Source organism: Onychomys torridus, chromosome 10, assembly GCF_903995425.1.
Source record: "Onychomys torridus chromosome 10, mOncTor1.1, whole genome shotgun sequence".
Lineage (NCBI taxonomy): Eukaryota > Metazoa > Chordata > Mammalia > Rodentia > Cricetidae > Onychomys > Onychomys torridus.
Genome location: NC_050452.1, coordinates 63,590,844 through 63,607,886, shown reverse-complemented (window position 1 = coordinate 63,607,886; position 17,043 = coordinate 63,590,844). Strand labels below are relative to the sequence as shown.

The following is a 17,043-nucleotide window of genomic DNA, read 5'->3' as shown; positions in this document are numbered from 1 at the left end:
GACAAGGTGCTGGAGAGATAGCTGAGAATTCTACATCTGGACCTGCAGGCAGTAGGAAGTGACTGCCACACTGGGCATGGCTGAGACCTCAAAGTCTACTCCCAGTGACCACTTCCTCCAATAAGGCCATATCTCCTAATAGTGCCACTCCCTATGGATCTATGGGGGCCATTTTCCTTTAAACACCACAATGACCAACAGCTGTTTAATTGGACTTAAGGTTCATATCTGGTGCTTATACCCAGGGCTTCTGAAATCATGGATCTTAGAATAGAACCCACTACTGCCACTTTATTGTACCAGCATAATTCCTAACCACATTCTAAAACATACATTTAGACTCACAGATAAGTGTAACTCTCACCCCTTATCATAGAAGTTTCTTTTAACAGCAGATGGAGACTGTTGTGGAATATTAGTTTAAGATGTGTTATATTTTTTAAAGATCTTTATTGACAGATAATTCACATAGTATACCATTTTCCTGTTTTCACAATTTGATAGACTTTAGTCCAGCATCCTCATAGGCCCATGAAGATGTGTTATATTTGTTTATGCTATGGAATATGTGTTTATTGATGCAAAGATGTGTTGCATTCTTTTATGTTGCATGTGTTTAACTCTGTAAAGCTGTGTTACTTTGCCTGCCTAAAACTCCTGATTGGTCTAATAAAGAGATGGACGGCCAATAGCTAGGCAGGAGAGGGATAGGTGGGACTGCCAGGCAGAGAGGATAAATAGAAGGAGAAATCTAGGCTTGAGAGAAGAGTGAGGGAGGAGCGAGAAAAGAAGAAGGAGAGGAAGACGCCAGGGGCCAGCCACACAGCCACACAGCCAGCCACAGAGTAAGAAAGGAAGACAGACATATAGAATAAAGAAAGGTAAAAAGCTTGTGGAGACCCACAGAGGTTTCCTAGTGAGATCTGAGCTTGCTTTACCCAGCAGGACTGCATAAGGGAATGACTGGACCACGGCGTAGTTGTTAGGTGTTTGGAAGGGCCTGCACTTGGCTGTGCGGTATGCTTTGATCTGGCAAGGGGAAAATCTTTTGCCCCACCCCTAAGCATTTTTATAGAAAGACCTTCTGAAGAGACAGAAGGGGCCAGTGGATTTTGATCCAGGTCCTCCTGAAGCTATCCTGTGTTTCTGTCCGTCTCCTCTCTGCTATCTTTCTATCTAAAAGTTTCTTATTCCTCTCTCCTCCTTATAGGAACCTTTTAAAAGGTGGGAGCTGTCCTCCCACAGATAGTGAGTGCCCTGAACAGGGACTTAGGTTCAGAGACCCCCCACAAAAGCCCAGAGGCAAAATGTAGAAGAGAAACAAGTTAAATTGGAAAAAACTGACTAGAAATAGGCCATACTAAGACTGGGCATTAATAAGTAAGAATAAGTCTCTGTGTATTTATTTGGGAGCTGGGTAGTGGGCCCCCAAAAAGTAAAAGCAAATAAAACAAACAGACAAACAAAACAAAACAACTACAGGGGAGCATTACAGAAAACCACAACTGGACACAATATAGAAATAATGATTGGTGGAGAGGGCAGCCCAAAGGCTATATCTTCAACACAACTCCTATACCTAAGGCTCAGGAGGCATCACAGAAGAGGAAGCAGGAAGATTCCAAGAGCCAGAGGATCAGGAAGTCTGCATGAGACTGTGTCTCTTAGAAACGGCTGCCTACACAAGTCCTGAACAATGACAATACCAGTAGACATGCTAATGATCATCTCACAGGATCCTACCAGGCAAACACACAGGCTAGAGTTGCAGCAGCTGACAGATGTAGGATGCTGTGAGCTGGGTTGTTCTTATAGATTGCAGGCAAATTTGGAAGAAGATATAGAAGAATAACATTGTTTTGTTTTTTCTTTTTTTCTGGAGTGGCTGGCACACAGTCTGATGCATGGTGCCATTCTCTTTTTAAAGCTTATTTTGTAGTTTTATGAAGGCAATGAGCTCCATACTATAAAGAACCTCACAGTACTAAGCAACAGGAGAACAAGCAGGGTCCTCTTCTCTTTCCACACCTGTTCTTGCGCTGCCCACTCTGCGTGGTTTCTTCTGGTGTTTACTATCATAGAAACCATTGTCTCCATTCTGCTCCATCTTGATTATTCTTGAGGTTATGGTGTCTCTTGCCCTTACAGTGGAGGATTTTATATTTCACATTTTTATATCTCACAACTTCTCCCTTTCGGATCTCACAGTCATCTCGTTTTAAAAGATGTACTCCAACAGCCTTCTCTGCTGAACTTACGCTGTCATGACGGAAGCACTCCCTTGTACAACTTTCTGGCTTCCATTTGAATTACTAACTGTTGTGTTGAAAGCAGATTTGCTTAGTGCTCTTTAACTGAGCCTTGTCACAGCTTCTAAAAGTGAAAGAGTGGAGAACACTCCCAACACAACATCCACGACAGTTCTCTTTTAGCCTGGTCCCACGTCTTTCAGAACCTCTGCCATCTTGCCTTCTGGGCTGTCCGGTGGTACAATGGTTCCTAAACTCTTCCCATTTGTTCCTAACAGGGCCTTGATCACTTTCAATCTGTCTTCAGGTCTGCTTCCTTTCTATGAGACACCTACCTCTTTAGGAGGCTTCCTAAGATAACAGGAAGGAATGTGATGCTTGAGACTGGCCAGAAGGCAGCAGGTACAAGCTGCTGAAGTTGCTGAAGTGCCCACTGGATTAAATGTCGTGACCTAGCCACCACGCTGCAGCTTCCCATACCCTCTGGAAGGTTTTTCCAATAGAGTGATCCTTCTCAGCTTGCTCCTCCTCCTTTCTCTTAAGGCTGAGTCTGAGTTCCTGGCACCACTAAAGACATGAAAACGAGATGCTCTTTTTCTTTGAGACAGGGCCTTGCTGTGTAGTCCAGATGACCATAGTTTCATAGTAACCCCTCCTTCATCTATTGAAGTACTAGAACATAAACATGTACCACCATGATGCCTGATGTAAATTGTTCTTATGTTGTTAAGGCTAAACAAAAATAAGAAAAAGTAAACCAGGTACTCAATGGACCAGATTCTGGCCAGCAGGCCGCTGAATCTCTCTGAGCTTTTCTTCATGTAGAAGAGGTACTAGAATAACAATGTCCCCATGGTTGCTCTAGTCCTTGGAAACAGTGGATGGAAGGCATTATGCAGAACATCAGAGCCTCACAGGGATTGGCAGGGTAGATGCCCAGCAAATTGCCCACTTCACAGGGTCACCGTACCTTGAGCTCCTGGGCCTCAGCTTTCTCAAGTATGCACAGCGCTGGCTGGCGGACAAGCTCAAGGTGGGCCTTGGTGTCCAGGCTGTGTTGAAGGCTCTCCTGGAGACCCTGCTGCAGCTTCTTCCTCTCATGGTCTGACAGCTGCCTGAGTGCCTGCAGGCCTTCCCTGTAGTCTCTGGCACAGTGCTGCAGAGCCTGCTGCAGCTGAGACTGCTGAGACAGACCTCCAGCCTCGGGTCAGGTCCCTCCCTGCCCTAGGACTATTGTCCTTAAAGGCACCCTTTCCAGGGCCACCTCATCCTTGCTGAACATCCATCTTTGGAACTGCTGAGGGCCAGGGAGGGTGTAAACCTTTGGATACTTTGGCAGTCAGTGCTCCAGAAAACTCCTCAGGTAGAGCCCTGAGTGCTTGGAAAGGGGTGGTTGTGGGCTGAGACGTGAGCCTTCCCAGAGAAATCAAGGGACCAAAGAAACCTTGCAGAGGTCCACAGGGCAGCCTCCCACACCTTAGATCTCACTCCTTACTGAGGCTTTTCTTCCTGAAACTTTTCTGGTGTACTGTGTTTAGTATTTAGCACCTCTTTCTGTAGATAAAAAATACAGTTGTCTCTCTGTGGCTGCAGAGGACTGGTTCCATGGCAATATACAACAAGGTAGTGTCTGTATATCACACACACACACACACACACACACACACACACACACACACACACACCTTCCTATATTAAAGCCTTCCTACATTACTTATAATACCAAATGCTATATTAACAGTCATCAAGCTGGGCGGTGGTGCCGCATGCCTTTAATCCCAGCACTCGGGAGGCAGAGGCAGGTGGATCTCTGTGAGTTTGAGGCCAGCCTGGGCTACAGAGTGAGTTCTAGGACAGGCTCCAAAGCTACATAGAGAAACCCTGTCTCAAAAAAACCAAAAACCAAAAACCAAAACAGTCATCAAGCTACTTTGTTTAGATGATTATGACAATATAAAGGTTTGCACACATTCAGTGCAGATGTACTTTCCACCAAATATATTCAACCTGAATTTGGCTGAATCTACAGAACCAGAAACCCAGGACACAGACTGTTTATTGTCTGCTCAACCTTTGGTGCATATGAATATACCCCCTATGTATAAAATATGAGGATTTTTATCTGATTTGTTCGTTGATGGATCCTCATGGCTCAGAGTAGGTGCTCATGAGCACTGCAAGGTTTGTTTTTGTTTTTGTTTTTCTAACCACCACAACTTCGTGATGATTGTGAATAATTCTGCAGTGAGGAATGCACATATCTCTTTGATGTACTGTTTTTCTGTCTTTTGGGATCTCACTCAGTAATGCGGTTTCTGGATCATACAGTCATTCTATTTAAAATGGGGGGGGGGTAGAGAGATAGCTCAGCAGTCAGGAGCAGTGGCTGCCCTTCCAAGCACCCAGGTTTGATTCCCAGCACCTACATAATAGTTCACAGTCATCTATAATTACATTCCTAGGGGATCCAACACCTTCTTCTGACTACCATGGGCACTGTACACACATAGCACACAGAAGAAATTCATGCAGGCAAAACACTCACACACAAAACAAATATTAAAATTTTTTGAGATTTTATTTATTTATTTATTTTTTAAATTTTTTTCCAGAGCTGAGGACCAAACCGAGGGCCTTGTGCTTGCTGGGCAAGCACTCTACCACTGAGCTAAATCCCCAACCCCCAAAATTTATTTTCATTTTATGTGTATGGTTGATTATCCTGCATGTATGTATGTGCACCATGCATGTGCAGTGTCTGAGGAGTCCAGAAGAAGGCATCGGATCCCCCAGAACTGGAGTTATAGGCTGTTGTTAGCCATGTGGGTGCTGGGAATCAAACCAATGTCCTCTGGAATAATAACCAACACTCTTAACTGCTGAGCCATCTCTCCAGCCCTCTATTAAAAACCATTTATTTATTTTTATTTATGTGTATGTTTGAGCACTGGAAGATTTTAACAAATAAGCAAACCCAAGAAGTCTACTTTGCTCTGGACCTATAACACCCTCCCCAACTAGATGGGAACTAGCCCAGTGTACTTTCCAAGGCTGTCTGTAGGAAAAGGCACAGTAGCACTCTGGGATGGCTGAGGCACAGCCTATCCAGAGGTGTCCTTCTACCTGGGTTTGTAGTTTGGCCTTTTGGTTCTGCCAGTCCTCTGGTCGATGTCCGGTCTCCATTGCCTTCTCCTTCAGCACAGAGCCCAGTGGAGGTTGAAGGTCACTTCCTTCCTGGAGGGGTTCTCCAATCCTTTGAAGATATGAACAATAGAATGATGAAAGATTGTAGACGTTTCAACTGCTCCTACCTGGGAGGAGGGAACTCCTGGAGGAGTTACTGGGATAAGGAACCTTTGTCTTACCAAAAGCAACCTGACTTAAGTTCTAAGTTTTAGTTTACAAGGGTCTATAGGGACGACATGAGCTTAGTGAGTACTTAACAAATATGAGGCTGTGAGCTTAGAGTTCTGAGGGACCCAAGAAGCACCAAAAACCAGGTCTCTAACCAAGTTTCATAATTTTTCCTATATATGGCACAAAAAGGAAAAAATACCACACTTTGCCCAGCCTCCCATACTTTCAAGGCATGCTCATAATTTTTACTGGCTATCCCAGGTGTAAACTGGGAGATGGGAATTAGGCTTCTCCCTATTGAAAAGCTGGTCAAAAGCTTAAATAGTTTGGCATCTTAGAGAAGATGCTGACAAATGTCTTTCGGGGAGATACTTTCTCACTCTGAACTCTTGAACTCTGGAAATTAAAATGCTTAGATTGGAAAGTTAAGTGTTTGCCTTGTCTCACAGTGTGAAGGCATGTCACACTTTTAATTTCTCATGGCAAGAAAATTAGGCCAGGGGACCAGAGGTTAGGGGGTAAAAGCCCCTGGGGAAAAGGGCATGAGGATGGGGGCTCTGCTTTGCAGGGAAAAGAAGGTCCAGAAACACAGGCACAAGATACGTATGTATAGGGCTGGAGAGGTTGTTCAGTGGTTAGGGGCACCTACTGTTCTTGCAGAGGACCTGGTTTCGGTTTCCAACACCCACATGGTGGCTCACAAACATCTGTAACTCCACTTCTAGGAGGTCTGACATCCTATGCTGGCCTCTACAGGTCTTCACACATGCACGCAGGCAAATATTCATACATGTAAAATAAAAACAGGGGCTGGAGAGATGGCTCAGTGGTTAAGAGCACCGACTGCTCTTCCAGAGGTCCTGAGTTCAATTCCCAGCACCCACATGGTGGCTCACAGCCATCTGTAATGAGATCTGGTGCCCTCTTCTGGCCTGCAGTCATACATGCTGAATACATAATAAAATAAATAAATCCTTTAAAAAAAACAAATTTTAAATCTTTAAAGTATATACCTCTAGAAAATATAATAATTAAAGACACCATAATGCTATATTACCATGACAACAATATGCCCTAGTTAGGGACTACTTCTTCAGCCTGGGTCCCAGTATGAAAAGTCATGAATAAGAAACTAGAACTCCAGTATGGCAGAGCCATAGCATATCATCCTCAGCTAGGGAGACAAAGGTATGTGAACCCAGCAAAGCATGGCCAAGCCAAGCACAAAGGTAGCTCACCATGAGGTAAACATCTCATATCTTGAGGATAGCTAATAAAGCAGAAGTAGCTAATATAGGTGGGTTACATGGGAGCTTCTTCTGGTAACAGAGTTCACCTTTTTACCCTGATAATAGGAGAAAAGGCTGTAGCCAGGCTAGGCTTGAATCTTGGGCAGAATTATTAATCTCTTTGAGCTTCAGATTATTTATAAAGTGTCCTCTATGTTGGTGTGCAAGTTAAATAAAGTAGTTTATAGAAAGCCATAGCCGTGTAGAAGAACATGCAAGATACGTCTGTTCTCTCTCTATGCATCAGGTTAAGCTAGCCATAAGCACTTGAGGACAACAGAAATGAGCAAGCAAATCCTTCCTATGTGAGTCTTCATGTTTGGCACACTCAGAAGGCTGCCAAGCTGCCTGTACCTTTCTTCATCATCGCTGCTGGTTTCTTCTTCAGCTGTCAGGGTCTCTGGGCCCTTTTCTCCAGGCAGTGTCTGGGAAGGTTCCTTCAGCTTTGAGCATGGATCCTAAGGCAAAAACAATGATAAGATGATATTAATGGAAGTTGACTTGTGAAAACCAGAAAGCAGGTGAGAAAGGGCCTTCAGAGACCCACTAGGCACCCCACTGGCAGATGTAGGACGGTAAGGTTGGGATGGTGAAGTACCTAGAACACAGCCAAGTGGACAGTCAGTGTGGGCTCTGACTTTTGTGTCCTGATCTGCAAGATAATTCACACAACTGTAAAACAAACGCAAGAAAGAGTAATGTTTTGCCCAGTTCCCACCGTCAGTGAATTCTGCAATGGGATATGCAATGGAGCCTTCCAACACCGGGTCTGAACTTTTTACCACTTATGAGACAGTCCCAAGTGTGCCACACAGATGGTCCTTGTCGAGCCTGACCCGGGGAGGCATGGGAAAGTCAGAGGCAGTTCTGGAAGTCAGTCAGTGGTCAGTAAAGATAATTGCAGTCATCATTATTGCTATACTCATAGCCTAGACTGCAGCATATGCAGGATTAGGAAACATGGAACTTGACAGATGACTGGAAGCCCTGATGAATGGGAGATGGGAAGAGTGTGGAAACGGTTCCTAAGCATGAGGCCTCAGAGTGTTCAATCAATTCAATTTGTTCATGTTATCCTTCTCTCCTTCCCACAGAAATTTAAGAGGACAAAGACTTTCTTCCTTTCTCTGTTTATCCTGAAAACTACTGCCCTTGATGAGCAGAGAAATAAGATAGGTAGGAACAGATTTAATCTCAAGTTTCATCAAATGGTGGTACGTTGCAACCTGATTTTTTTCCCCCACAAGCTAGTTGCATGGCCTTGAGTCAGGGTCCTCCCTATTATGAACCTATTTCTTCTTATTTTTTAATGTAGACAAATGTGTTGGCTTGCACCTGTGTTTTTCAAACTGTTCTTGAGATCCTAGGTATGAGGAGCTTGGCTAGGAAGAGTCAGTGTGAGCTGGAAGGTGGGTCCTTGGGCTTCTATGCCCAACTTGACCTGGAACAAAACCGCCTTCTGCATTTTCATGTACCGTAATGTCTATTAAAGTCCACCATGTAAGGGTAATGATCACTTTCACATGGAAAACACACTGTTAGTTCTCAGGGCTTAGCTAACTGGATCTCTCAGCATACTTTGAGATAACCAACTGTACTGGTTGATTTTGTGTATCAACTTGACATAAGCTAGAGTCATCAGAGAGGGAAAAGCCTGTTGAGGAAAGGCCTCTACCAGATGTAGGTATAAAGCATTTTCTCAATTAATGATCCATGGAGGAGGGTCCAGCCCATTGTGGGTGGTGCTGTCCCTGGGCTGGTGGTCCTGAGTTCTGTAAGAAAACAGGCTGAGCAAGCCAGAGAAAGCAAGACATTAAGCAACTCCCCTCCATGGCTTCTACATCAGCTCCTGACTCCAGGATCCTGCCTTGTTTTGAGCTCCTGTCCTGACTTCCTTCAGTGATGAACAACAATGTGGAAGTGTAAGCTAAATAAACCCTTTCCTCCCCAACTTGCTTTTTGGTCACGGTGTTTTGTTGCAGCAATAGAAACCCTAACTAAGACATCAACCCCTCTTTCCTTCATGCAAGAGTTGGCATATTGCCAGTCAGAATCCACCTGTGCCATTTGTTAGTGCAGGTCGGTGGACTGTAACTCTTTCCTGGGCTTTTTTCTACCTCACCTTGCACCTACTGCCCTTCCCCACTCCCCTTTTCTGCCCCAGCCCCAAGTCCTTGAACTTTGCTATTTTTTTCTTGCCTTAGAGTCTCATCTAGTGCCATTGCATTATATGTCACATGGATCCTGATGCCACAGAAAAACAGTGTACCACTCCACTTATTAGGGAAACAAAAAATGGCCGAGTTAATAAAATTAGACAGTGGAATAATGATTCCCAGGGGCTGTGGTGGTGAGATAGAAGTAGAGAGTTTCATTCACACAGACTGTCACCTAGAGATCTGCTTGCTGTACAAGACAGTATCTATAGTCAACAGTGATGTACGGTACATGACGAGTATTCTTACTACAACAAACAGACAGATCAAACTGAGAGATGAAGGTTGCTTAGTTTTCTCACTGGACACTGAAGTAAACTCAGTAGTTCTTTCTATTCGTTGTTGTCCATCTTCCTGAACACAAGAGGCAGAGGTATCTGCTGTTGTTTGGGTGTAGTTTGCCCCAAAGAGGTGCTACACTGTCCACAGTTAGGGGCACAGAAACTCATGGGACCTTTAAACGGTGCAGCCTAGTGAGAAGGTTTAGGTCACAGAGGTCCCACTCTCAAAAGGGAATATTGGTCTCAGGAAGTGAGTTCTGGAAAGAGCAAGTTGTTACATGGGCCCCAAGCTGTGTTTCTCTCTGGATCCCTGCTTCACAGGTGAGCTCTTGTTTCTGCACATACCTGGGCCCTCTGTCATAGACTCTTACCAGGGCTGGGTCACACTCTAAACATGGGGCTAGATAAAGCTCTTTACAAGGCCATAAAGATGCCTAAGGCATTTCATTGTAGTAACACAAAAAGACTAACACACAGAATTTTTCTCAAAGAAAGAATAGAACATGCCTCTAACACTAGTGATTAAAAAAAGATTCCAGAGTTCTTGTGAAACAAAGGTTTGTTGTAGGAGTTTCCTAATCTAACCTTTTAATTACTGGGACTAAAGAATGACAGTGTTTCATTCATTCCACTGTGGTGCCAGGTACAAGTCTACCTGAAAGGTGTTGGACACCAGTCATCTGTAGGTACATTAGGTACTGGAGGAATAACTAAGAAGACACAATTGTTATTCCCACAGATGTGGTCCAGCATGGGGAAGTGACACACAGCTTGACAATTTCCACAGACCGTGAGAAATCCTTCTCTCTCTCACCTGACCTTATGCACTTGGTGTTTCAAGTCAAACACATCATTCAAAGGTTCTGGGGGTGGGGGTGGGCTGGAGAAGGTTCAGCTGTTAAGAGCACAGGTTGCTCTCTCAGAGAACCCAGGTTTCATTCCGAGCACCCCCATGGTGACTCACAACCATGTGCTGCTCCAGTTCCAGGGAATCTGATACACTCTTCCGGACTCTGCAGGCACCAGGCACACATGTTGTACACAGACATACAAACACTCATATACATAAACATAGAACATTTTTTAAAAAGATGCGAGGATAACACTTGAACTCATTATACAAATGAACTGTATTGTGCAGAGCAATAAGGAGGAAGCTGAATGAGCACTTCCAAGCCTAGAAACACTGCTAGAATAGTGCCCATCTCTGAACTCCAGCCAGAGTATGACTGTTTCAGCTGTCTACTTCTTTGAATTACAACCAATGGATGCTCACTATTCTGTAGTTGTTACCAGCTTGCCATCCTAGCAAGCCCCCCAGCAGGAATGGCTACTCTGGCCTCTGGGACTGAGGGTATCATATGTTACTTGCCCCTGAATCTCTCTTAGGTACTCCACTGGGTTCTCAGGTTCAGCCCAGTGCTCCCTCCACCGCTACACTGTCCAGAGTATAAATAGTGCACACATCAATATAAACAACTCTGCCTCTCCGCCAAAATATCCACCAAAGAGCTCCTTCCCAACAAGGGTAGCTATTTTAAAACCTTTTAGTTATTTAACCTCATCTAGAGGGTTTTCCTCCCTCTATTTTAAAGAGAAACTCACTCCCAGGAAATCTCCTGAATAGGAGCATTCAAGGTCATTTTAAAGTTCAGTTGACAATCTTTCAAAGGTGGCACTTTGTCCATCTTAAAATAGAGCACCCAAAGTGATGGTGTTTTGCTGAAATGATTGCTGGGAACTGTATGGATACTATAAAGTCACCTTACATTTATAGATTGTTTAATGGTTTCAAGAAATGCTATCATATCGTTTCTGCTGTCTACTACCGAAAGTCTCTGGGGTATGGAAGGTAATGGTTATTGCTGCCATTCCATGAAAAAAAGTAACATAGGGCCTCAATTTCCTATGCATAAAATGAAGAGAGTACTAGCATGTGCCTGGAGGTTATTGTAGGGCCTGTAGACACCAAGGCTTTCTTTGTGTTACACGTGGGAACTGATCTTGAGGAGGTATTCACACTTGTCTGAGGTCCTGAGCAGGCCTGGGGTAGAGCTGGCAGAACCTTCATCTCAGTCCCAGATGGGAGCTGCTGCTCTGCCTTGTGTTGTCTTCTCAGGATCCAGAGATTCTCCACTGATGCCAGGAATCTCTCCAACACGTGAAATCATCCTGCCTTGTCCCCAATGAGATGGGACTAAAACCCTCTGTTAGCACCAGATGGACAATGCCAGCCCCTCACAGTCTGAGGACACTTGAGACATCACAGTTATTTTCCTCTTGGATAGCTCATGGCTTGGATTCATATCATCTTTCAGGTATGTGTCCAGCCAGTCACACAGGGTTTCCAGTGAGCAAAAAATGCTTCTTAGGCCTATGATGCCCCCTTCTCCCTTCCCACAGCCCTTGGGAATCTCATCTTGTGCTTTTTCCTGGAATAACTCTTTCTGGTGAGATCATGCCATGTCAGCACATGTCAGCAGATGTTGCTCTTTTCCAAACCCTCCCAGAGGAGGGTTCTAAACCCTCTCTCCTAAGGGCTATACACAAGCATTTCTGATAGTGTTGTAGCACTCATCACACCATGGTATTCTTTGAGAAAATATCTGTTTTCTCCCATTTGAATTAATCCCTCCAAGGAGAAACCTGGGCCTTTTCATCTAGACCTCCAGCTCCAAGTCTTGTACAGTGAAAATACCCACACACTCTTGGGGATGGAATGACTTCCCTAGTAATTACCACAGCTGCTCTTTTTCCTTCTGTAGAGAATGAGGCAAGGGCTGCTATAAAAATCTCTCCCCCATTTTTGTCCCTAATTTGGTATCTATGTACCAAGAATCTTCCAGAATAAAGTTTCTTTTCAAAATTACTCAGGCTAGACTGGCTTTGTGAAAACCAGTGAATGACACTATAGGCCTAAGAAAATCACAATATTGGACATGAGGAACAGGGGCGGGGTGGGGGGGAGCTTTAGTTGGACCTTTGCTAACTTTGGTGAGGACATATCCCAAAGCCAAACCCAGGTCTGAATAAGGACAAAGATTTAGATAGACCCTAACTAACTGAGGTGGGGACCTACCCTAGGGCCACACCCAGTTCTGGCAACCTTCTCTGCATGCTTGGGGAGAGGAAATTATGCTCTCAATTAGCATTGTTATTTTTATCACTCTTGACTCACTAAAATACTTGGGCAGGACAACCAACAGCCTAAGTTTAAAACCCTGACTCTTAAATTTTATAGACACCAATCTAGCAATCACATCACCAGGGAGGTTGGCATCTAACACTCTGATTTGCTCTCCATGTGCCAGCATCACAACAGCCCCTCCAAGGCTCTTTTGCATGTCCTATTTATGTTGTTGTAGGCTTGGCTGTGTGCCAGCATGTTGATATGATGTTAGGCACACAAAATCCAGACCTTGGCAAAGCTTCTCACTGGGCTATCATGCAAATATTTTAACTCAATTCTGAAATTCTGATTGCAATGTTCAGAAGGTCTTAGAAATCATCATATTGACAAGGTGTGTTGATATAGCCACTTACATGGGTTGGTAGTGGTGGGAAGCACTGGACCAACATCATTGGGAAAGTTCGTGGTGGTAACTGTCAAAGTTAAACATTACCCTAAAAATGACTAAGTTCTATGTCATGAAAAATTATTCACACATGTTTAGTGCTGTTTCTAATACTAGATATAATAATTCATTTGGCTGTCACAAACCTCTCTGAGGTCGATGGCATCAACCTCATTTTACAGATGAGAAAGTTAAATCAAACACATGGCAAATGTCTGCCCAGAATTATCCAGCCATTAAGAACTCAGGCAGCTGGTTGTCAATGAGCTTGTTTATCTATTGCATATACCATGTATTATATCCATCGATAGTGCCACTGGAGTGTGTTTACAACCTAGATCCATCATAAGAAAAAGATTAAATGTATTGTTTCTTTCATAAAGGAGAATTTAAAAGTTGCTTTCAAAATTTGAAGCTGCAATGGGAGTGTACTGAAGCATTATTAACTCTCAGGTATATAAAGTTAAAAAAAAAAAAAAAAGCAGACAAAGACCAATCACCCAGCCTCACCCTTAGCACTGCAACAGAACTCAAGCTGCAGCCTCCCCACCCCCACATCTCCTGTGGATCCCACAGACCATCCCCTCCTAACTTCCCTCCCCAACTCATTGCTGTAGCCCAGTCCCCAACTCCAGCAGGCACCCCTGCTAAACTACAGACCACACCTGCCAGAAAACTAGGACCTTCTCCTCCTCTCTGTTCCCCAGACCTAGTTCCTAAGTCTCATTCCCCAGCTCTGTGGCAGAACACCCAGGGCAACAAAGAAAGAGAATTACAGACCAATTTCCCTTACAAACATAGTTGAAAAAAAAAAAAAAACCAAAAACTCAATAAAATGTACTTGCAAACTGAATCCAAGAACAACACATCATAAAGATCATCCACCATGATCAAGTAGGCTTCATCCCAGAGATGCGGGGATGGTTCAATATATGAAAATCAGTAAATATAATCCATCATATAAACAAACTGAAAGAAAAAGATGACATGATCAGTTCATTAGATACAGAAAAGGTCTTTGACAAAATCCAAAACCCCTTTATGATAGAATTCCTGGAGAGATTAGGGACACAAGAGATATACCTAAACATAATAAAGGCAACCTATAGCAAGCCTTTAGACAACATCAAATTAAATGAAGAGAAACTCAAAGCAATTCCATTAAAATCAGAGACAAGACAAGGCTGACCACTCTCTCCATATCTATTCAATATTGTACTTGAAGTCTTAGCTAGAGCAATAAGTTAACTGAAGGAGATCAAGAAGATACAAATTGGAAAGGAAAAAGTCAAAGTCTTATTTGCAGATGGTATGATAGTATACATAAGTGATCCCAACAATTCTTCCAGGGAACTCCTACATATAAGGCGAGTTGCTAAAAACTGAAGAAGAATAAGAACACCTCCAGTTTCTCTAACAGAAGCCTCAGGGTGGACTGGGACAGCCTAAGAGTAGGAAGTACCAAATGCAGGGAGGAAGTAGTCTGATTCTTCAGGCTTCTCTTCTAGCTGACATGTAGGCAAAGGCATTGTTGACAGGTTCTCTGCCAGTCTAGTGTCAGAGGCAACAGAGGGAGTCCTGGTTTCCTTACTCCCAAAAGAGTTGAGGCCTTTTTTCCCTGGAAGGTTTGTGAATATGTCACATGCTAAGAACATGAAAGGGTCAATCCAGTGGTCCATCCTGGCTCAGCTGTTAGGGATATGGGATTTGTTAGATTTCAAACCTGGTGCCTATTTAACATATGAAAGCAGACACTGGCCACCAGGATCTCCCTGTATCCCTCAGTCCCAACCTGTTATAAGGCCCTCCTGGTTGGTATACCCGGCCCTCTACACTAAATTTCTTCAGCCTAGGGTCTGGGCTGCCCTTCTCCCAGCTGTCCTTCCCTATATAATCCTATCATTTTGGTTACCTGGCCCTTTTGCCTACTCTGGACCTCTTTGCTGCTGCTGCCCTGGTTCCCCTCTGTCCCCTGCCCCTTGTCCTCATGTGGCACAGCTCAGTCTGGTTGTGTCCACCCTAGACTCTCCCAGATGTCCCTGCTTCTGGCTATGCTCCACCACATATGTACAATAAACCTTCTCCTCTACCACACTGTCCCTTTTCCTTTTCATTTCTTTTTTTTTCATTCATTTATCTCTTAACTATATACACCTTCATTCTCTTCCTCTACAAAATGCATTTATTGTAAGACTTTAATGAAGTCAAAGATGGAAACAGGGTTTTATCATTGACCAGTTCCCATCCAAATGTTATTCAACCCACCTTCTCTTGATTCTTGGCTTTTCCTGGTAAATAGGTGCTCAATCAAGGCTCAACCTGTTGCAGTAGCATTAGAGGTCCATTAGGGAAAGTTGCTATCTATCAGTCAACAGAATGGAATATGCCCCTACGTAGATTAACTCCTTTAAGAATTAATGTACTTGGGCAGGTCAATCACCTGGCCAAGGAAAGTGACTCTACAGATGTAGTATAGAGATGTATATAGAAAACTTCAGAAGAAAATGTAGAATGCTATCGGCTGGCTCATCTTTTTCTAGAACCAAGCAAGCTGCTAATTAGCGATGGCATTTGCAGCAGCCTGTTTAGAATGTGCCTAACTGACCCAGGAGAACTGAGTCCCAGGTTAATGACCACATTCAGGAAGCTTTGTGTCATTACCCAGAATCTCTTGTCTTCTATTTCAGGTTTTAAGGCTAGAGAAATTTATCCAAAAAACATAAGGCATCTCCACTGGGAACTGAGGCAGGGTCCCGGAATTTAAGTTGCTAGCTCGGTGGTATGGTAGAGAGTCAGGTAACCTTTAGTTTTTGTGCACTAATTGCAGAAACTTTTCCTCTACAGCCTCTCTCTGTCTGCAGTGACACATGCCGACAGCCACAGACTTCTTTATGTGTCCCCTCAGCAAAGCCAAATCCTTAAGGGGAAAAAAAATCAGCACAAAATCCATTTGCAAAAACCATGAAGGAAATAAAGTTCTGAGGAATTATCCTTGTGGCTTGAAAAGGGAAAACGCTCGTCAGATTAATCTCCTTCTGAGAAGGCTGCCTACGGCAGAGGGAGAAGGGGGAGGGAGCCTTGACTCTGCCCAGCACTAGCACAGCCCCCAGCGTCCCTCCACATCCTTGCTCCTATTTCCTGTCATAGCAGCCTTGCTTAGGAAGCTGTCCTTGCAGGGACACCCGAGGGTAGAAACTGGGTCCTGTGTGTTACATTTGCAGTAAGCTGTGTTATTTTCCTAGGACTGCAGTGATGCATTTCCTTTTTTTTTTTTTTTTTTTTTTTTTTGGCTTAAACAATAGACATTTATTCTCTTCTAGCTCTGGAGACCCGGCGTCTGACGGCAAAGTGCTGGCTGCTCTGGCTCCCCTCTCAAGCTCTAAGGGCGAACCTGCCCCCAGCCTACCCCTTAGCTTCTGGTGGCTGCTGACAATCTTTGCTTTTCCCCACACGTTAATGTCTGCCAGTGGCCACATGGCTTCCTTCCCTAAGTATTTGTCTTTGCATAGCCTCCTAAGGACAACAGTCATTGGATCTAGGACCCACTCTAGTCCAATGTGATCTCAACTGATTACTTCTACCCAGTGTTTATTCCCAAATGAGGTCACCTTCTCAGGGATTGGGGTTTCAGATTCCAACACACCTTCCTCAGACACAACTTTACCCCACAGAACAGGTGCAACATGGGCACTCTGTTAACATCCCCATGTAATTCAGAAGCAGAAATAATTCCCTTGGAGTTGGTGAATGAGGGTCCTGACTAGAACAACTCTTATATTATTATTATTATTATTATTATTATTATTATTATTATTATTATTATTATAACAACTCTTGATTCCTATTTTGGCAGTAGGAGACATAAAAAGCCAAACCTTAAATTTTACTTATTTTATTGCTATTCAGGTTTTTATTAACTTCAGATTCAGGTGGGAGAATACAATACAACAGAACCTGAAACTTAACCATCCCCAGGCTCTTGTTCCCCCATTTCTGCAAACGTTGGTGTCCTGCCCTTTCTCCCCCAGTTCTCCAGGCACTAGTCCTGACACCAGATCTTAGGGGAGGCCTTGCTA

At 43.8% G+C, this 17,043-nt stretch overlaps 1 protein-coding gene across 1 annotated transcript in view; it reads right to left on the bottom strand.

The window, feature by feature from the left end:
- The window catches only part of Fam184b (family with sequence similarity 184 member B), a 101,014-nt gene that overhangs the window by 19,787 nt on the left and 64,184 nt on the right, over positions 1-17,043 (bottom strand). The window contains exons 7-8 of the mRNA XM_036201602.1: positions 7,250-7,353; positions 5,373-5,502 (exon numbers count right to left, since the gene is read on the bottom strand). Of these exons, the coding sequence (XP_036057495.1) occupies positions 5,373-5,502; positions 7,250-7,353 (234 nt within the window). The remainder of the gene's footprint in view (positions 1-5,372; positions 5,503-7,249; positions 7,354-17,043) is intronic.